At 46.2% G+C, this 23,086-nt stretch overlaps 1 protein-coding gene across 1 annotated transcript in view; it reads left to right on the forward strand.

Annotated features, from left to right (window-relative positions):
* The window catches only part of LOC143155286 (telomerase-binding protein EST1A), a 184,431-nt gene that overhangs the window by 32,042 nt on the left and 129,303 nt on the right, over positions 1-23,086 (forward strand). The window contains exon 17 of the mRNA XM_076327853.1: positions 1,689-1,834. Within this exon, the coding sequence (XP_076183968.1) occupies positions 1,689-1,834 (146 nt within the window). The remainder of the gene's footprint in view (positions 1-1,688; positions 1,835-23,086) is intronic.

Here is a 23,086-nt window from a genome sequence, read left to right on the forward strand (position 1 = left end):
AAATTCTCTAAAAGTTCTCTATAGTTCGTTAAAGTCAAGATCGGTACAGAGAACTCATGGGTGCAAACCTCGTCGTTTCCACTTCCAGTCACATTATCGATGTAACGCAAGGTTGGGTCGCCATTTGCCTTTGACACGGTTTCCATCGTTCTTGGAACAGATTCGTACAGCTGTAGAATAGTTGTCAGTTTCTATCGAAACGTTTTCCAATAGTTTCAGATCCGTTCGAAGCACGGAATTCTGCAACTCTGTGCTCCAAAATTGTCCACAAGGTAGTGGTCCTGGCCGAATAACTACAGATGGTCGTCGACGTAAAATTATCCTCTTTAACAATTGAAAAATGATGGTCCAGGTGTCGATAAAACGATAAAGCGTGTTTTACATCGTTTCGTTCGTTTCCTGTGTTTTCAAAGCGGCGAAACTTACGTGGGCCATGATTAGCAACGGAAGCTCTCGAAACGTGGGTGTGGGCCGAGATAAGGAACCACGGTCACTCTTAAATGGGCCCAACTTCCCTATGTACTCGTGGTAAGGTTGTTCTCGACAAATTATAACGTCTGATATATCTGAACTCGATTCGGACTTGGCAGAATGCAGCTCGAACGGCGTCAAAGCACCGAGGACGAGCGTCAAAAATGTTTACAACCGACGCTGGACAAAGTTCAAAAGCGCCGACGAATGTTTCCCTCTTTCGCGAAGATTGCGCGCGGGACTGGTTTTCGAGCGTTTGCGATAAAATTTCGTCCGTTGAAAGGATATGCGTACTGTGAGCGCGAGATTGTCGAGCGAGTAATTTCGTTTCTCGAATTAAAAAGAAAAACCATCGTTTCCTCGTTACGAGAGTACGGAGTTACTCGTTCGACAATTATTTCACGAAGCGTGTTACTCGAACGAAATAATCGTGAAATAAAGTAACTACTCGTTACTCGAAATATAGTATTCAAAAATGGCCGGGTTCGATTTATTCCACTTTCGAGTCAATTTATCAACGGTTCGAATATTCGTGAAAACTCTTTTAGCTACTCAGTTCTTGATCTCACCGTCGAAGAGGATTTAAAACAGAGAGTCGAAGAGAACGAAACTCGATTAAAATTTCTATTTCCAAGATCGTTACATAATAATTAACGAAATGGAAAAACATTCTTATCTCTGTCTATTGAAACTAAAATTACAATCACCACTCCCGTGTATTACAAGATTACAATCATCGTATTCGCACAATCGTTATCGTTTCCTAGATTCCACATTGTCCCTTTTGGACAAGATTCCAAAGGTTCACCGTACAATTGCAATGTCCCCCAAAGTATTTCACCGAGATTATTCTCGTTGATTTTGGTGTTGGGAAAAAATAGAGTTATCGTCCACCGATACGAAATCCGTCTTCCACGGTTTTAAACTTGGCGGGATGGAGGTCGATGTCCTTATCCAGACCAAAATGTCTGCAATATGCACGATTCTGCCGAGTGACTGATACGTGCCATGGCTGGCTTTTCACTTATTCATACTCCCTTCCCGTTGCAGTCGATTGTCTGTCAGTCGCGACAGAGCTTGCGATGCTATTTTGGAGAATCGAACGTGCGTCGCGCGTCCCCGGCTCCCTTTTATTCCATTATCCTTTAATATCGCGGCTCGACGAAGCTGAAACCGTCGCGTACGTCACGATTCGGTACGAAAGATTTCTTTTCCAGAATGGAGACGTTCCAAGAAGCCGGTATCCAGATGCTGAAGGAATTCAGGGCCCTTCTTCAGCACTCGCCGTTGCCTCTTCCAGGGACACGACTCCTCCAGCTTTTGGCCCTGAATATGTTCGCCATTGAGTCGACGCAGCTGAAAGGTAAGTCACATGCACGTATCGTTTGCCTCGGGCGAATGTTCGTTCGAATGCCTCGCGCAGCTTCTTAGGCATCAATCATATTCGTAACGTTTGCCTGAAACGAGGAATAAGCAATACTTTTTACCCATTCGCCGTTCGTATAATCTGAGAATTTACGGTGAAGGGTTTACAGTTATCGTCGCGGAATTATTCATACGAGGATTATCGGAGTCGTGTGCGTAAAATAAATCAAAACGAGAAAATCAATTAGATGGGCACCGGGGATAAGAATTCCGTCGTTTCGTTTATTGCCCGGTCGGTTTCGAGCATTCGAGTCACCCGAATCGAAATATGCTCTACGAATTTTTTTCACACGAGGTGACTCTGCATTCGAGTTCGCGAGTCGTGTCCGGCTGGAACGAAAAGAAGAAAGAGTATTACATTTGAAGAGTATTTTGGAAATCGTTCGTTAGGAATTCAGGAACGTTTCCATCGGTTCTTAACGCGAAACGAATTCGACCGGATGGTCGCGCGATAGAATTTAACGTTTCGAAATTATTTCGCGGTGTCCTCGACGGTGAAATAAAATATTTCGTTTCTACGATTAATCGAGGCTAATCGGAGTATTTTCCGGCGAGCCAGGAATACGTTAAAAGTTGAAAAATTTAATCCGTTGACACGTTGGGACTGTTGATATCCCACGCGGTGATTAAATGTCCGAGAAATCTATTTTCGCGCAGGAACATCGACAAGTATCTATCGAAACTCAACCGACGTGGTAATTTTTTCAATCGCGCGGAATTATTCAATCGATATCCAGGCAACGTCTATGCTTAAATAGAAACGAAAGATCTCGATTAAAAATACGTTCCGCGAGTCGTTAAAATTAATTCCGCGTTCTGTAACGTCGATGCCCGTAGCGTTATGCATCCGAGACCCGCGTCGAAGAATTGATGTTTCCTCGTTCGAATTCAATTTATCACGCGCGGTCGAGTGTTCCTCAACGCTTTATTTCCCGCGTCGTTAGCCGGCGGAGGCCATCGTCGTTATCGATACCCGGCGAAAAGATTCCCTACGGGGATGATAGTTTCCCCCGTGAAAAAGCAATCGGAAAGTCGTGGAAAAAGCGGCGCTCGCTCGGTTCGTTCGCTCGGCTCGCTTACTCGCTCGCTCGCTCGCTCGCGCGAGTCGGAGCGGCTCGGAGCGACGCGCGCGCGGCGATAGATCGATAAAAGGTTTCTCTCGCGTGCGTTTCGAGCGGGCAACGATACGCCGCCGCGGTAGAAGGAGAAGAAGAAAGTTGTTACGACAACGTTGTAACCGGCACTTTAGATCGAATCTCTTTCACGGCCACGGCCGTCTCGTTATTTAATGTTACTACGCGAACCTCGCTCCGCGTCCGGCTTTATTGTTTCACGTCGTTCTGTCGGCGCTGGCAGCGCGAACGGCCGCAATAAATCAGAATAACGACTACGCCTGCTGCCAAAAGCCATTCGAATTCAATCCAACGTATCGTCCCCGGGGATCTTCGCGTTTTCAGATGCGCGTACTCGCCCCGATACAAACTGCTGCCCGCGTCTCTTCTATCTGGGATACCATTCCCGCGTAACGTTTTTCGTTCTCGGTTCGACGATCCTGCTCCCTCCCGATGGCTTCTCGATAAAAACTTACCGATCCTTCGCGGATGATCGATCGTTCGAACGTGCGTGCTACGTGGCTATCGATCCAATTTCACCGTACCACCGTTTCGTTATTGTACCGTCGGATTTCCACGAAACTTCGCGCAAGATTGAACGCTCCGACCGAACACTCGGTGAAATTTTATTCGAACAGTGGACGACGAACAGGAAGCGTACACATCGTACGATTTATTCGGTGCGTTACCATCGAGGATGAATCTGTTACTCGGAGTCTCTATCGTACGTGCATAAGAAGTAGGTATCGCGATAGACGAGAAAACGGTACCGTGTGAAAGCTTCCGCGAATTGAAAGAATAGGTCGTCCGGGTGGCTCGTTTCGTTTTGTGTATTTTCCGAGGCTAGTAAAAAGTGGTACGGGTATTACGCGCGTGTACGAACTTTTCGAATGTTTGGCGATGTTTTTTTTTTCTTCTTTTTTTTGTCCGTCGATAGAGGAAAGATTCCACGAACAGGATAATTTCCCACATATTTTCGCACGGAGTGTTGTACCGTGCCGAACGTAAAATGGTATTTGAGAGAAACGGGTGGGTGGCGCGTAAAAGAATGATGAAACGCGGAGATATTGAACTGACCAACGAACCCTCGAGTCGGTTTTACGTCGTCCAGAATTTGTTCCGAGTATTGAGTCGTAAACGTGGCATTACCGTAGAAATTTACGAACGCGGCGTTTTCGTCGTGTGTAAATAATACATCCAGCCGAAACGGCGGGCCGTTTTCACGCCCACGCGGGTCTCCTTCGAATTTTTAAGCGATTGGAAGATTTGACAAGCTTCCAGCCGTAAATAACACCGGGAATAAAGTATAATGCGAAATGTAGGGAGGTTCCGCCTCTGACGCGCCGAATTATCCCGAAAAGAAGATTAACTCTGCTGTAAATTTTCGGGGAACGTTTCTCGTTCTCGACTTCGACCTGTGAGACGAAACGATGGTTCCGCGATAAAGAAATAATAATTCCATCGGTTTGACGCGCGTGACTTATCGCGGGAAAAAAATGTACATTTATCGCGTAATTTCGTATCTTCGTTAACGGTATAATCGGTGAGATTCAGTGGGTCCGAAGGATCGAAAAAAAAGAAGCTGGACGAGTTTTAACCAATCTGTGGAAAAGTTCTCGTGTATTCCTAAAGTCCTAACGCGAACACCTTTCGTCGAAAAAATATTCGATAAGAGTGAACGCATCGAAAGCCCCGCATACTTTTCCAAACGTTACTCGTACCCTTTTTTCATCACCAAAATAGAAGGTAGACAATTTTTAATACACTTACAGAAATCTTCCTCGTATATTCTGAAAATCCTAACGCGAACACCTTCCGTCGAAAAAATATTCGATAAGTGCGAACGCATCGAAAGCCCCGCATATTTTTCCAAGCGTTGCTCGCGACTCTCCTGTCACCGGTCTTCGAATTTTCTTCTCGCGAGTATCCTGGACGAATCCACGCTTACTTATCGGTAAACACGCGACTCGATTCGGTACAAGTATCGTAACAATTTCCTGCCGTGTAAGGGAAACCGTTCGAAGTTTAAAAAGCTCGATTCCGCGCGGAGTTGACCGAGAACGTTCGAGTTCGAGTTGTTCCTATTTCGAGGAGAGAAGGAGAGCGATGTGTGTGCGGGGGGAGGGTGGAGAAAGGAGCGGAGAAAAAAAATGTGCACGCAATACGTTACAATCCAATAGAACAGCGAAGGCCAGGGATCTGAAACGGCCGGGGCGGTTAGTTGTTGCCGCATAAATTCTCGTCTCATCTGTTTTACGCGCAGGAGGTTGTTGCTCGTTAGCCCCGACTTTATTCGAACGAAATCGTCGCTAACGACTCCGCGGTATCAATTGAGCTCGGCTTGAAACTGGACAGAAAACGGAAATTAGTTATGCCTTCTTAACCGAAACGAGGGAGAGGAGACGTATATTACTATTAATGCCCCGCCCTTTAAGCGAGCAATATTTTCAATGCGGCGCGCGTTTCTTTCAGCTTCCTGCAATTTTACCGTGATTTTCACGGGATTATCGTGACCGGTATCGGATAACTTTTGCCTAATGCCCCCGTGAGTCATCCCCGTGGCCGCGAATCGAAACGACGACGCTTCTCGGGCACCGATGAAAAAGCCAACAGCCCGACCGACAGGGCGTCCTGGCTTTTTGCCGGGCAGCGTGCAGGTGCTAGCCCCGTATAATTATCACTAATTCCTATACGAGAGCGAAACCCTGGTCAAGGACTCGCTCTTCTCAGGATGAAACCCACTCTGAGTCATCCTCGAGGCCGGTGGACCGAGAGGAAGACTCTTGCTGCTCTATTTACGATGTAAAACTGTCTGCGCGGATCTTTTGCACCTGCTCGCGCCCCCCATTTTTTTTTTATATTTTTTTTACCCCCCGCTCGATCACCGTTTAACTCCGCCGCTTCGCGTTGTCGCGAACGAAACCTTTTTCGCTAATGAAAATTCATCGTTTCTTCGATCCACACCCGTTCTCAGGGGAAAAGTTCTGCCAAAGTCGAGAAACGTGGAAAAGAAGAGGGAAAGAAAGACAGAAAGAAAGAATGAAAGAAAATAGTGGCGAACGGTTACGGCTCGTACCAACCGGCGCCACTTCAAAGAGAGTTTCCGGTTCGTACGTGTTCGCGCGGAGAATAATAATCAATTCTTTTTTCCCAAGCGTGTTTCACGAATCGGATATACCAATCGTGCGCGACGAGTGACGCGTTGTCCCGTTGAAGTTTTCTTTGGTAGGAATTTTTGTGCGCGTATATTTTCCGTCAGTTCGCGATGTTTGAAGTATCGCGCCGGGAACCGGATATACGGCCGTTTCTATTCCGGTCGCTGCGATAATCGACAGTTCCGAGAATAGGATTTGAGCATCGATTCGATGTTTATTACGCGGATGGATAACAGAATTGTACGAACGATAGACACTTGAGATAGAATTTTCCGTGTTTCTTTCTACAACTGAAACTTTGAAGTTTTTTGCAAAGTTTGTAGGTTCGCGAGAGAAGTATCGGATACTATTTTTCGTCGGTTCCGATTCGTTTTTCCAAGGTAAAACACTTTTTAAAAACGAATAAAAATTCATCTATTCTTAACTATTCAAAACTATTATCGATACAAAACCAAGAATATCTGCCACGTTCGTGCTAACTTACGAGGACAGGATAATTTGTTACATCTATCGCGACTACAATTCGATTCTTCGAGTTAGAAACACTCTTCAAAAGACATACAAGTGTTTCCCTGTTTTATTTATCCCCAACACAGATTTTTCCCTATTTCGCGATCTTTGAAACCGCGATCTATAATCAAGCACACTTGTACCAACTAGAGATTGATAAAAGCACTCGTGTCGTTTCCCCGAATCGATCAATATCGATGCAATCCGGACACGCGATCGGGAATACTTCGTTGTCGTATTCCATAACGCCCGTTCCGGGTAATCGCGAGTAAAACCTCCTTCTCCGTACCCCGAAGGGTTGGGAACCAACCCACCCCCGTTCCCGCGCGGTTGCACCGCGGGCCGATAAACTGTGGCTAATTTATGCAGTATCATTAATATTTTTCTCGGCGTCGGTGCGGTACGGTTAGTTCTAATCAACTCTGCGATCTCACTCCCGCTAACGAACCAGTTTACTCCGCCTTCGGTGGCTGCGCGCGGTACGCTTTAATTATCCAGCGCCGGATGATCGAGCATTCGGAATACTTCCTGATCGTACGGTCGATAGAGAGGATCGAGGCTCGTCCACGCGACGACGCAACGCGACGCGACGCGACGCGACGCAACACTTGCCACCATGGCGAATAACTTTATCCATGGCGGACGGTGATGACCGGCTATCGACTCGCGCGGTAATTGAAATCGTAAACACCGCCAGTAATGACCCATTGAGTTTATGCATTCGCGTCGACACTGTCTGCGGTCAACGTCAGCCCCTCGTTCGTGCGGTTCGCTCGATCGATTCTCGATCGAGCGTCTACCTCGACGACGAAACGAACGACACTTCTTCGAGATCGTTCGCGAATCGTTACGAAGACCGCTCGCGTGAATTACAACGAACGAACGAGGGTCGCTGTTGAGGAACATTTGACTGTTTACGATCCGTTCGTTTAGACCCTCGAAGGTCCTTTGGGTTTCAAAGGAAAATAGGGACACTCGGGATTCTTGGACGATCGAAGATTACGTTCGAGAGAATGTCGGGTTAGGATTATGTCGGAGATAGAAATTCGAAGACGTTCAGAGAGGGAAATTAAGTTTTTCTAATCTTGGAAGAAAATGTCTGATTATCGAAGAGCAGGTTCTAAAGGAAAATAGGAACACTCGAGGTTCTTGACGATCGAAGATTACGTTCTAGATAACGTCGGGTTAGGATTATGTCGGAGATAGAAATTCGAAGACGTTGAGAAAGGGAAATTAAGTTTTTTTAATCTTGACAAAAATGTCTGATTATCGAAGAGTAAGTTTCAAAGGAAAATAGGGACACTCGAGATTCTTGACGATCGAAGATTACGTTCTAGATAACGTCGGGTTTGGATTACGTCGGAGATAGAATTCGAAGACGTTCAGAGAGGGAAATGAAGTTTTTCTAATCTTGGAAGATAATGTCCGATTATCGAAAAGCAAAGACTGCTACGTGTGCGTCGATTTTGATTTATTTGTGTAACGAGAGGAAGACAGAAATTTGAAGACGTTGAGAAAGGGAAGTTAGGTGTGCTCGACGACCGAATACTCACGTGTTCTTTAATTTATTTGTGTGCCGAGAGACCGGTTAGGAATCGGAAGACGTCAAGAAAGGAAAATGTTAGGTTTTTTCCATCTCTGTCGTATTTCGAATAACACGACCCACCCTCGGTGAAAACCGAAACCCTATCGACGAGCGAGGACCACGTGCGCGCCGGTTTTAATTTATTTACGCGTCGAGAGGTCGGTTAGGAATCTGGAGACGTCGAAGAAATAGAATTAGGTTTCTCTTTTTACCAAGGAAATGGTGTGTACGTTCCAGTAGAATTATTAAAAAATAAAAGTCAATTTTTTTAATTCAACTAAAACATACAGTACACGGAAAGTAAAAAATTTCTTTCTCGAGCGAAGATTCTCGCGTTGGTTGAAAATGGTATATCGCAACATTGCGGAGTGTGGCAGGGAACGATGCAAATCATACGTGAGTTCGTAGACGCCGATAGACAAACGTTATTTGCGTTGAATGACGAGTGGTATACGGTACGGCGATTTCAAAGCTCTAAAATCAAGCCTAAACTGGATAAATAGACGTAAAATATAATAACGAAGTAACGAAGCGCGATGCGCGGTACGCGTTGCGAGGAAATAAGAGGAACGTAAGTGGAAAAGCACGTTATTCACGGCGGTAACTTTAATCTCTCTCTCTCTGGGGGCCTCTCTACGACGAAGCCAGCGCTCTCCTTCGCGTGTAATTCATTTCACGTTAACGTTCCGCGTTGAAAAATGAAATGTCTCTTTTCTTCGCTTCGCGATGTCGAGTCATCCCCGAGACATCCATCAGATCCACTTTGTCGACGATCGAATTGAAAGCACTCGACTCGCTGGCGGGTAGTAGCCGAAGATATTGCACACGGAGTAAGATAATCCACGTCCTGCCGGCTACTTCACGATGAAGAGATTCCTCCGCGGAAAGGGTAAACGACCTTCCCCAGCACTTCGCCACGAATACACGGCTCGAACCACCGGGTTCGGTTGTTACCAATCAACCCAGGATCTATGAAACCAGCCGTAGATTACAGGATAGGTGCCCGCGGATCTGTAGTTTTCGATGTTTCGTTCGTCTTTTGATTCCATTTGGTAGCCGGCTCGGGCTCTATTTTGTCTAATATGGCGGTTCGACGGGCGCAGTTTCCCTCGATTCGTAATTTGCGGATGTACTTTCTACTCGGTTTATTAACACTCTTACACTGCCGTGCTTGTGAAAACTGTCGAAACTGGTCGAAGAGAAAATCACCCTGAAGGAATAATAAAATTCACGGATACGAATTCTACTGGAACGATCGAGGCGTGTATCGTCTCGTCGAGGGTGTTATTTTTCAGGGATACTTCGTTCAGAACGTTCGAGATATAACAAATTTAAAACTCAACCTATTCGGAATGAATTACAAATTTTTATTTAGATTTAACACACTTGATACAAACACAGAACGATACTTTTACAAATTTTATCGAAGGTGTTCCAGAACGATATCGATCTCAATAATTACTTAAAAGTAACATCTGCAACGATCGCATATTTTAGAACCAGTGTACGTGACGATTGTACCGATAGGAAACACAAGCACAAAGAATCGCGCATTATTTACATAAACGCTCCGCTGTAAAAATCGAATAAAATTACCTAACCCGGACCCAACCGATGGACAAACGAACCTTTCGTCTATTTAAACGACACGGTGAAGCGTCGCGTACCCGCGAGTATAGCGTAAAGTATAACGTATTCCCGAGCGAGTGTTCTCGTTCGCGTGGAAATTGACGCGTACATGTGGCTAATTCTAAATGGAAATGCGATTGGCGGCGCGCTATAAAATCCACGTCGATATACCACTCGCGGCACTCGTCCCGCATAAATAGCGCCACTGTTAATGTCCTATTTCGTGTTGTTACTTTCACGGCTCGCCTCTCGGATCTAGTTTTCCACGCCCGATCGCGTTGATAATATACCGCGAGATCGATGCTATTCGTACACGTATCATTGCATTGTACAAGTTATTCAACCGGGCCCCTATAAATAGCACGCGGGCCTCTCCTCGCTTCGCGTCGTCGTACCGTTCGTCGCGCCTCTTCTCTCGCTTCGGCTTCTGGTGCACCTTGCAACCGACCCTCGCAATACCACCGGTAATCGGATCTCCAAAGGAGATAACTGACGAGCCGAAAAAAAGAATACAAAAAGTAACAGAAAGAAAGAAAAAAAAAAAAAGAAACAGGAAAAAGTTTCCTCGCCGAACCAAAAACTGTCTGGCTAGTGAAATTTAATCGGGGGAGCAGCCCGGTTCTTGTTTCAAGATTCACCCTTGTCAACTTCTGATTCGGTACTGGGAGGGGGAGGAACAAAAAGAAATGAAAAGTCGAGGAAAAGGATCGGTGTACCTACTCAGACTCCGAACAAATATAGTTGAAGAGGTTCTGTCCGGAGGATGGATCGAACGAGGAACCACGTTCAAGTTCATCTAATTACACCTAACTGTACCGGTTCTCGGACAAGTATTATTTGCGATAATACGATAGACACAGCCGGCTAATTCCCTCATCATTTTGTAGGTAATTCCCTCAGCCTCCCCCTCCGCTTCTCGTTATCTTCATCGTAGTGGTATCCTTGTTCCCCGTGAGCGTAAACTCGCTTCCCGCGCTGTAACTTTATTCCCGTGTATCCGTAGGATTGTGGGTCCCTTTCGATTGACTGATAGAAATAAAGGAACACGCGGTGGAGACACGAGGAGGGGGGAACGGACTGGCGTTTGTAGGAAGGTGGATTCAGTTATTCAATTATTGTCTGGTTACCGAGCACCGTACGTTAACAACGAAGATAACGTTTCGTCGAGTCTATGAGTTTCGGTTGCTTGGGAGAGGAAGCCGGTGAGTGTTTAGAGGATAATTGAAGGAAAGGACGAACTCGATCGGCCTCAAGGGACTACGGATACATTCGATCGAGTTTCGTGAATCGAACGGAGGTTCGTTCGATATTGATTCCTTCGTTCGGGGATTTCTCTTTTATTGAATTTCTCAGATGCTTCTAGTCTAACAAAGAACACGCAGGGAAAAATAATCTGTCCATTTCTAGACGTGGATTAAAATGGTTGGAGTCATCTTTCAGTAGTTGTGCTATGAAATGTAACAAACAATAAGGAGATTTTGAATTTTTCGCCCACAGAGTATATGAAAACAATACTACAAAATTGATCACACTTTTCCAAAGTGTAACTTCGCAGAGGTACAAGTATATTTCTTCTAACTTTCGAACGATCGTGAAAGAAAATATTGTATGCACAAATAAGAGTGCTTGATGTCACGATCTTCGAAAATCCAACGCATCCCGTGCTATAAAATGTAATAAATGTAGTCCCAAACTTTGGGTCTAAAAAATTCGTAACACTTCCAAAGTATGACTCGATATATTTCTCCTAATTTGAAAAAGATTCCGGGCGAAAAGAATCGCGTTCGATCTCACGATCTTCGAAAATCCAACGCATCCCATGCTACAAAATACAATAAAGGTGGTCCCAAACTTTGGGTCTAAAAAATTCGTAACACTTCCAAAGTATGACTCGATATATTTCTCCTAATTTGAAAAAAGTTCCGGGCGAAAAGAATCGCGTTTGATCTCACAATTTTTGAAAATCCAACGCATCCCGTGCTATAAAATATAATAAATGTAGTCCCAAACTTTGGGTCTAAAAAATTCGTAACACTTCCAAAGTATGACTCTGATATATTTCTCCTAATTTGAAAAAGGTTCCGAGCGGAAAGCAATCCTGTTCGATCTCACGATCTTCGAAAATCCAACACAATCCGTGCTACAAAATACAATAAATGTAGTCCCAAACTTTGGGTCTAAAAAATTCGTAACACTTCCAAAGTATGACTCGATATATTTCTCCTAATTTGAAAAAGGTTCCGAGCGGAAAGCAATCCTGTTCGATCTCACGATCTTCGAAAATCCAACACAATCCGTGCTACAAAATACAATAACTGTAGTCCCAAACTTTGGGTCTAAAAAATTCGTAACACTTTCAAAGTACGACTCGATATATTTCTTCTAATTTGAAAAAGGTTCCGGGCGAAAGCAATCGCTTTCGATCTCGCGACGATCGAAGATCCAACGCAGTCCATCGAGCGATGCCGGCCGACGGGGCCCCAGTCTCCTTGGGGTCGCTCGGAGGCCGGTAAGAACGCGCGCAAGGGCGTCGGGGTCCATTAATAACCGCGACAGCAGCCCTCGTGACTTACTCGCGCACTGAAATTCGCAAATTACGCGGTTCGAATCACTTACTCGCCGCGGAGGGTGCATATTAAGCGGCGACGATCTCCCCCCTCGGATGGAAAGTGCTGCAGCCGCGCGGAGTAAATGGACGCGTGTGAGGTACGAATGCACCGCGGGGCAGCGAGGAATCGTACACCGCCGAGGCTAATGTCCCTAATGTCTATAATCTCGGATCATCTGCATCCAACCTGTACCCGCCGCGCTCTTTTCCACGTACTCAGACTTTGACGTCGGGCCGAGCGTTGTTCGACGCAACGCTCAACGCTAAGTACAGGTGCTCGCTCCCCTTTTGCCTCGCGAGTAAGTGCACCGTATCGCGTCCCGGGGTGGAGGAACGAACGCGCGCAGGCCTGAAACCTTTCGCAGTTTCGTGGCTAACCGCACGCACCGCTGTTATTAAATTGCCTCATTGTTTTTACCTTTGTTCTTTCACGGTCGCTCCCGTTTTTATCGGAGATAAAACCGTTCCTCCTTCCCTGTCCCGAAGCGAAACGGTTCTCGGTCCTCGACGTTTTCTCGACAGTCGTCGGTTAACTCTTCGTTTCCTAAAGACGAATGTTTCCACATTGAGCGGATACTTGTTCCATTTCCTCGAAACGTTGACAGTTTCGCGGTAGGTGAAACCGCGACAGGAGAACCAACGTTCTTCCCGAAGTTGAAAATCGAGAATTCCAGCGTTAAGGGATATTTGAGTATCAAGGGTTTTTAAACACTTTTTATCGAGTACTTTGTTAAGAATTCGTTGAGAAATATGTATCGTGGCGGGAGTTACAGTTACGCGAATTTGTAGTCGTTCTCTGGGCGGTGATTTCAGAATCACGGGGGAATTTAATAAAATTTTTCGGTGGATTTATAATTTACCATGGAAAGGTATATGTTCCGTGGAGGTAGAACACTGAAACGAATTTTGTCCTTAAGTTATCAAGAAAGATCGGTATCGTTTCACGATGAAAATTTGCAGCCGATCGAGGTTCTACTAGAAATATTTTCTCGTCATCGACGCGGAAGTTACGCGATCGAGATCAATAATTATGAAACGAAACTGCTCGTGGTTGATTCCTCGTAGCGATATTTACGTAACCACTCGGAGCAGTCTCGAGGTACAGATCCGAGTGAAATCGGATACAATTTTTACACCCGTTGTAAAGTTCTACCTCTTGTGCGTACCGTCGTACGACGAAGACTCAATTAAAGTACTCCTTAAAAATCCACGCAAATCCCGACGTTCGTAAGATTTATCCACGTAGAATTTCGTTTCGCGAACGGCGCCGAAAGTTTCGTCCTCTTCTGCCCCGGTAGAAACCTTTCTCCCGTCTCTTGGTCCGTCGAAGCGTGCTTTATATGCCGGGCGAAAACGCGAAAACGTCGGTACGTAAGTTGAAAGACGGTCGAACCGGCCGGGCGCCCGGCGCTGGAAATTTCCAGGAACGTAACCCTCTCACGTATCGTCTTCAAAAAGTCGGAAACGTCGTGCTAACGTGGACTTTTTGCTCGCCGACGACGACCACGAGGACGACAACGAGGACGGGGAGGGCCACCGGCCCGAAACTTCGTACCATAATACGGTCGGATAGGGAAGAGCGGGTCGGTCGCGATGCAAAATGCATCTTACGCTCGTGAAGCGCCGGGAGTGGGGGAAACGGGCCCGGATAAACGGTCCGGGCGGTCTGCGAGGAGTGGGGGGCGGGACGGGACGGGACGGGCGGGCCTCCGGGGAGATTACGCGCGGGCCTGCGTAAAATTTCTGACAAAAGAGTGTCTCCCTCCCCACCAGCCGTATATGCTACCCGCGTACGCGAATCCGAAGTTATATTACCGATCAGGATTCGCAGAGGCGAGCAGCGCCGCGGTACGCCGAGCGGGGAATCGGTTCCCAGAAACTCCGCGCTGGCTGGGCCTCGTTGGCGTAAATTATCGAAAAGTACAGCCCTCGAAAATCCGCGTGTTCGTGTGCGCGTACTCGACTCGAAATTGCCTCTCTAAAACACGAGAATTATTGCCTCTGGTTACCGTGCCCTCGTCCCCGTCGAACTTTACTACGTATCTCCCGCCACGGGCTTTTTCGTCCTTCTCGGTTACACGCGGCTTTTTCGCGTGCGCGCGCACGCTCCCACACGAGGGGGGGACCCCGGCTAAGTCCCGGCTCACTGACAGCGGCTGTAATTTCGTTTACGCGACACTCCTCTAAACAAACGAAAACGAACACGCGCTTTCAATCCCGTGGTTGGCGATGTCGAGATCTCACCGGAGTCGTTGTTCCCGGTTCGACGAGGGAGCTCGGTGAAAAAATTGACGCTAATGTCTGGGGGGAATGTTGTCGTTGTTGTTATTATTATTGGAAATAAAGCTCGTATTCGAGTCGGAGATTTCTCAGGTAATTTATAACGGAATTGATAACGTTGGATGTAGTTGTGGAAGGTATTTAACATTTTGGAGGAATTTAACATCGGTGACGAAGATCGCTTGTATCGAAACGATCGATATTGGGTGTCGTTTCTGTTTAACGTTCCGGATCGATCGTTTGCGAGAAAAGTTGTATCGAAATTGGTAATATCGTACGTGGTAAGAAGGTATTTATAAATTCTGTTTAACGTATCTTCTCAAACTATGGAAATAGAGTAACGGTGAATCAAAGAGGTAAATGTATAAATTGCACGGCGATTAGCGAACGAATAGAATTGATGTTTATTCGAGACGAAATATGAAACGGAAAATATACTTATGGAATAAAATAGTATATTACGGTGTTGGAGTACGAAATATAAAAATGGTGTCCACAATCGTCGTACGTAACGTATCAGGTCGTTTCACGAGTTCGTGTCCCGGTGTGTTTATACTTCTCGCGATACGTTTCATAAACACCGAGCGAAAGAGACACGGTACACGAGGAGACTCGGGTGACGAAACTATTGTGCTCCGGTTTAGTACGTAGGAGGCATTCGAAAGCCACAGGTCGCGACGTTGTAAGAATTTTGTATTTCGGTCCGATAAAATAAGTGAAACGGGTGTTCGTTCTGATCGTCTCGCGTTGTACGAGTTCCGAAAAGGGAATACGACAACAAGTGCGACAAATGAAGTCTGTGTCGTTTACGGGGGAAATGGTAGAAAATCCATTTTCTACTTGACAGCGAGAAAAGAGTAGAAAACTACTATTTAAAATTTTCTACTAAGAATGGTTCGGTACATATCGAAAGGGAAATTTCAATCTGGAAGAAAAAGATGTTTGTCGGTACGAGAAATGTCACAAATACCAAACGTGTCAAAATCGTACGTACCTAGACATTTGAAGAAAATGCTATCAAAGCTGGACGTATGTCAGCTTCGTAGGTAAGACGAAAATGTTACTTTAAGCGTTAGAAAAATAAATGACACTTATAGGACCTAATCCAGACCTGATACAATACCTTATCCGTGAAATATAATTTAAATAGAAAACGTTATCTACAAAAAATATAATCCAATGCGATACGTTGTCTATAAAATACATCGCGTTGGAAAGGTGCGCGCCGTGTCGTTGGTGCGCAATTCTATTTTCTTTTTTTCTTCCACGATCGTGGTAGTCTATTTACGTTCGAAATAGCTCGTTTACGCGAAAGACGAGTTTACATCGGCGGGTTTCGAGGCATAAAACTCGATGTTCGAGGCTTCTGTCTGCGTTTCTCGACAGTGTTTTCCAGTTTCTCTCCTCTTTCTCCTCGTCCGGAGCGTTCGGGCTCCGCGCTGTCCATCTATACGCGTGACCCGTTCGCATGATTGCGGTACAGTGACCTTTGAACTTTGCATCCGCCCAGACACGGCTACATCCGAATATTATCGCGTCATTAGGACGGATGCGAATCCTGCTGGATCACCGCAGATTAAATTAATCCAGTCTGTCTCTCAGCCCGGTAGCCATTATTCGCCTTTGGACCTGACGTTCGCATGTGGCAAATACGATACACGGACGAGCACGGCCGTAGCTTGATTCATTAATTTCCCGGCACGACGTTGATTTTGGTAATCCTGTCGTTAAATCCTTTTCATGGAAATGAAAATTAAAATTGGCGTTCACGGGCGTCCGTTACGCGTTCCCGCGACCGCGGGCGTCTTTACACAACCGATATTAATCAATTTTGTTTCATTAAAATACACCTACACCCGAACGAACCAGTATCGGCCAGATTTCTATAAGCCTTTACAAAGATCCACTCTTTTCGATTATTTATCGAAAAAGTATCTTTTTAACACCGTACAGACGCGGAATGTCCGACGAGGCGAAAATTCGAATGAATTTGAAACTTTGGAAGAAGATCTTGTTAATGGATTGGTTTTTCATTTCGGCGGAGAAACGATTCCAAGAGTGAAAACACACTTTGGAAGAAAATATCGTTTGGAAGATACACTCGTATTTTCTTCGCAAGAAAGTAAAATTTCATCCAAGTTATTCTCAATTGCGTAACGACTACGTATCTAATACACTCGTTTTCCCGAGTGTATTATCTCGAAAAGAATTCGTAATGATTCGCGTAGCACCATTTTCGAAAAATGGCTTCTCCGGTAGAAAGAATAATTTTCCATTTGAAATATTTATTTTCGATAAAATAATTTTCAAATCGTGTGTTCGCGGCACCTGGAACGTTGAAGGTTTCAAGGAGAGTAGTTGGTGAGGTGGTGAGCGGAAATCGGGTGACACTGTTTCGCTTCTCCGTGGGCATGTATCCTCGGATGCATCGTCGTGACCGAAAGGTCTTCGAAAGATTGGTATCGAAGCGTCGGTCGGGTCACGAGCAGGTTCTCGCGCGTAACGAGAGGGAATTTCGTTGGATCTGCGACACTTGGGCCGGTGAAACGCTCGCAGGGTCATTAACACCTCGGTCAGGGCTTAAATGAATCTTAATTTGAGTCTCGGGGACTTGCGAAAAACAGGAGGGTTCGCGCGAGAGAAGAATAGGTCGGCGAGATCCGGCGCGGATAACGCTTGAAGCGAGTAAATTGCGCGTGAGGTGGATTACGTAAGAGAAACCGAGAACAGGAGACGTAGATCGCGTTTCGATACGTCCCGACGTTTACCGCCGGAGGTCTATATCCTCGTTAATTACCGCCTCTGATTATTCGTTATTCGTTAACGCGCATGAGAGTTTATTCAGTCATCTCTTTTGATAACATTCAATTTAAACACGGTCGATGCGGTCGCTTTGCGCGTAGTTTTTCCAGAAATCTCTTTGGAATTTTCACGAGAAATTTTCCGATTCGATAATTTACCGGTACAAAAAAAATATTATAGTTCATCGTTCGATAAAATTAAATTCATACGAACGGACTACGTAGCTCGTATCAATAGCCTAAACAATTTTCTAAGATCTGTCCCAAACGACAATTTTTTACACTGATTTTTTCTCGACTATCGTTGCAATAGGAAATATTACCGCAAGAAGCGTGAACCGTATCGAACGTAACGACATTCGATCCTACCAAAGTTTAATACAAATCTAAAACCACGAGTATCGTGACCGATAATCAACGACCGATTAAATCACGTATACGTGACAGCGGCCGTCAGAGCGTTATCGTTCCTTCCTAACACCGATTTCAGATCAATTCTCGAAAAATTACTCTCATTTACTCGTCCGTAACAATTATACCTAATTTCACGAACGCAAAGCGCACATTTCCGTATTTGTAAATCCATCCCGGTGTATCGTAATATTCCGTGAAAATCGTATCTGTATGTTTTGCGATAATTCAAACGACTTTGACCGTAAGAGGTGGATAGAAGGTAATTTGGTTCGAGGAAACATTCTATTCGGTGTTTCGAGCACAGGTACACGTGCTCCTCGACGCGTAGTAAAAAGCAGCGACCCGATCGAGTATTGACTCCGGACTAATTTTTCGTGTTCCATCGTCGAACGATAATGCATCGCGGAGTGTTTTGTCGCGGCTCGATTTATTGCCGGCAAAATAGGAAGAGGGAACAAAGCATCCGGCGCGATAAGTCCCGAAGCCGATCGACGCTGTCACGTCGTTCGTGGAATTTTTGCTCCCGGGTGCCACCGATTCCGAGAAGACGCCAGCCTTGGCAAGGCCGCTAAAAACTGACTCCAGTTTCTTTCGTAAATTCTTTCCACGGACGGGACCGCGGGTAGATGACGCCAGGACGAGATCCGCGCGTCGCCGCGCGAAGGATGACGGGAAGACGATCTCCTACTCGTTTGGCTTTTTGCCGCGACGTTTCCCCGCGAATAATTCGCAGTTGGCAGGGGACAATTAGGAAAGCATTTAATGCCCTCCAACGTCGAAAGAAGTACGAAGGAAGCGCGCCAGCGTAGGCCAAACTACGCATTTCCGATTTAACCTAGGGCAGAGTGGTCGTTAAATTAATTACTCTTCCTACGATTATCGGGCAATCAATTTGACCCAAGGACAGCGCCGGTCGAGCTAATAGACCATTTCATCCGTTCGGAGGAAATGCCGTTATTTTTTCTCTCAAATGGTAGTCCTCTTTTTTCCGTTTCTTAGAAACGATAGATGAATATTTTCAATCCTTATCCACGGTACTCGTGAGTACGCGAATCCGGGGGATGGGTATTCTCTCCACCGAGCGTGAAAGCGCACTGGGTGAGAAAATCGTTCGATCGATTTCGTGGAATAATTTCGAAACTCGTTGGAAAATTCTCTTTCGTCGAGAACAAAGATACCGAACCGAGCGAATACGCGTAAAGTTTCAGAGTACGGAGAGTGGACTAGCGAACGTAACCGCGTTCGCGTACCAGTGGTTGCTTCTCGAGCGTTCTCGTCGGTGTTCGATCCGACGCGAGGTAGAATGCTTCGAAAGAAATCGCGTGCTCCGTGATTTTTGGTTCTCGGTGCCACGGTGCGACGAAAAACGTGTCGAGGTGGTCACACGTTACAGGCATGGTAGCGAACCGTCGCTCGAGATCGCATAATCTCTGCGCGGTGTACGCGGCGCTGTGCCTAATGTAGCGACATTCGTCATTTTCCCACCTAGCGTTCCACTCGGGGCCTCTTCCCACAAACGGTGCGCGCTACCCACACGCGGTCGGACGCGGTACACATCGGCCGTAGGTTGCGCACCTCTGCTCGCTCGTGTTCTCGTACCGCATGTCGCCGGAGATAGATGAGGGACTCTATCTTCGGCACGGAACCAGTTACGGCTTGACGAGCTGTGTGTTTCGCGTAATGCCTCACGATCTTATCGTCCTATTAATAATAAACCGCGAACGACGTTACACGCTGCCCTCGCGAGAGGGAAATGCTGCCTCGAGCCACCAGTGGACGTCGCTTGTTTCACCGCTCAGCTGCGAGCTTCGTAGCACGCGCCTAAAATTATGTCCTAGAACCGAGTCCGGCCCTTGCTTCCCTCGATTCATCGCCGAGATAACAATTTCGGTGTCGGTGCGTACCTCGCGCGCGTTTCTCGAGACTCGGCTCGATTCCGTTCTGTGGTTCCGTGCACGGATCACGGGAGTTACTTCGGAGCGTTGAAATTTATAAATCACCGTCGGATTAGAGGGATTGGAAGCGAGTGCTCGTCAACCGGGGACTAGATTTCGTTCGTAGATATTTATTTTACGATAGTTTGTACTATTGTTCGGCTGTTGGCAAGAAAATTATAGGTAGAGAGCAATCTTGGAAGATTTGGTAAATTTTGATGGGAATGTAGATTTCTTTCGATAGTGCATCAAGATGTGTGCGACTATTATGGATCAGCGCCGGATAATAGGGATTAGAAGCGAGTGCTCGTCAACTGGGAACTAGATTTCGTTCGTAGATATTTATTTTACGATACTTTGTACTATTGTTCGACTGTTAGTAAGAAAATTATAAGTAGAGAGCAATCTTGGAAGATTTGGTAAATTTTGATAGGAATGTAGATTTTTTTCGATAGTGCATCAAGACGTGCGTGATTATCGCACGGAGAAAGATCGGTTCTAGAAGGAATTCCAATTGTTCAGATTTTTCTTTCCCATTTGGAATATACGCGCGTTGGAACGAATATTTAAAATCGATTTTATTGAATTTTATTGTACGTTTTTTTTTTACCTATTTTTGTACCACGATAGGGAGATTACGAACAGTCGATATTTCAATTTCGTTCTACGTTTTCTCCTCTCCGTTTGCATTACCATCGCGGGTGCGATAAAGCGGTTAAACGATTGACAAAAAAAAATAAAAAAAAAAGAAATTTCGGCCGGACCCTGCAGAATTCGCGTCACGCGCAAGATGTTGGCTTCCCGCTTTTTGCAACAGCCCGGCCGGAAGATCGATTTGCGTTCGCATTAGCGTCTAGTCACGCCGCGGTTGCGTGAAAATTGGACCGCATTAGCCCGTTTAAAGGGCGACCGTACCGTGACCGGCCTGCTAGCGTAAATCAACCCTAATTAAGCTTAACGCAGTAATATACGAGCCTGGCTGGCTCGGACTCCGCTGTCCGGGTTATCGTACGTCGGGCAATTTTTTCAGTGGAAACTCCACGTGTAAGTCGGCCGCGAGCAGCCATTTCCCCTAACCTCTGCAAGGATACGTGGGTTTAGTTTGCGAATTATTTCAAGTATTCAGAACCTCGCGAACGACGCGTGGAAAATTCTGCAAATTTTTACGGCGAAGATCCTCTTCTCGAGGGGAATGCGGACAGTGTCGAGTTATTTCCGCTCGGTTGCGAACTCGACAAAGGTAAAGCGAAACGTCCGTCTCGGCACGGCCCGCGACCACTTCCAGGAGCGATCTTTTCTTCTGCGTACAATAGGTGTCCAGGTCCCGTTGAACTATCGCATGGAAGATTCGCATCCCCTTTTTTCCCCATATTTCGCAAACCGTGGATACGTAATCCGTTCAAGGACACGCACCGTTACTTCGCAAATTGTTTCAAATATTCGTAACTCGGCAAACGCGACGCGTTGAAAATTCTGAAAATCGTACTGAAAAGACCTCGTTGCGAGGTGAATGCGTTAGACAATGTCGCGTTACTTCCTCTTAGTTGCGAACGCGACAAAGGACGACCGAAACGTCCGTCTCGGCACGGCCCGCGACTACTTCCAGGTGCGATCTTTTCTTCTGCGTACAATACGTGTCCAGGTCCCGTTGAACGAACCGATCACCCGGAAAAGATTCGCGCGGTCCTTTCTGGTTTCTTTTTTTTTCTCCCCCCCCCCCCCCCCATCTCCTTTTTCTTGCCTCTTTTACGAGCCGCGCTTGGCAAACGTCCTGAACGAGCAGACTCGAGGGCAGACTGCGGAGGCCGCGCCTTTTTACGCGTCGTCTGACGCGAATTAACGCATACCTACGTAAACGAGACGTAACGTTCCACGACGGTACGAGATCCTCTAATGACAGTGGCTCGCACGGAATGCCAAGCGGAATCCAAAGCGACGCCCGGAATAAAAAGGTATCATCAGCGGTTATTAGTACGTGTTGCGAAACTCCCAAGTATATCTATACAGTATACATACATACGTATATATTTTTTCTATATTCCTACGGTATTCTCTTCGCGAGGATTTTTTTTCTTTCTTTCATTCTCTTTTTTTTTTTTCTCCTCTCCCCGTTCTCCGCCAGAATTTCTCTACGCGCGGGGCTCGTAACGTAACGGGATGACTGACAATTATGCACCGTTCGAGGCACGGAGGTTTTCTCCACGGACCGACGCGAAGGGTCGAGAATTTAATTGTTTCACGGACAAAAAGCGATCCCCTTCGGCTCGTTACAAATCAACGAGCCGAAGTTTCGGGGCAGCAAATATTGCTCCTGAGTACACAGTGCCTCGGGCCGGCCGACGCGCGTATTTGAAGAATAATTCGAAGAGCCTCGGCTCCGCGTTCGGCGCTGCATCGAGATTATTGACTTTCGAGTACACTCGAGAGCAAATAATCGCGCGCTCCGAGGAGCGGAGAGATTTGTTGATACAAACGCACGTATATGCGCGGCGGGGAGCACCGAGGTGTATTTAAATTGAGCACTTTCCGTCGAACGTTGGCCCCTCGAGGGTCCTCGTATCGGATAAATGATTCGGGTCTTCGCGATGGCCGCCGAAGGAACGGTATTCCTTTCGGAAGCGAGCTTCCGCGTTCGTTTACCGTTTCCACCGTGAAATTTTACGCTATTTTATTCGTCAATCGCGCGACACGATTCACAGGCGAGTTGCTTTTCGATCACGAGCCCAGGTACCGTGCAAACGAATAATCTTTCCTCGTTCGTGGGTCTTCGATGACCGAGAGAAGCGTTTGATTTTAATTACGATTCGTAACGCGTACTGGGTGACGTCTTTCCAGTCTCTAACAGTACCTCGGATATTGTAACCGGTAGCGTTACGGAGAATTGGAAGACGAGACGCACAATCCGTGTAGGAGCACTCTCAATATCGATGCAACGATGTTTCGAATTAATTGAAAATTTTCTATACTCTCCTATCTGCGGAATCTTGACGTTTAAAATACTATCATTGTTTCAAGATTACGAAAAGTAATCGCACTTGTGGAGTATAAACAGTATTTATCGATTTCCATTGCAAGTGCATGCTTTGAACATTTTTCGCGTTTTAAAAGGAAGAGTAGGCCATCGACGTTCGACTGTCTGCGAAGACGGCTTCTCCTGGATTC

The sequence above is a fragment of the Ptiloglossa arizonensis genome, chromosome 2 (assembly GCF_051014685.1).
Source record: "Ptiloglossa arizonensis isolate GNS036 chromosome 2, iyPtiAriz1_principal, whole genome shotgun sequence".
Lineage (NCBI taxonomy): Eukaryota > Metazoa > Arthropoda > Insecta > Hymenoptera > Colletidae > Ptiloglossa > Ptiloglossa arizonensis.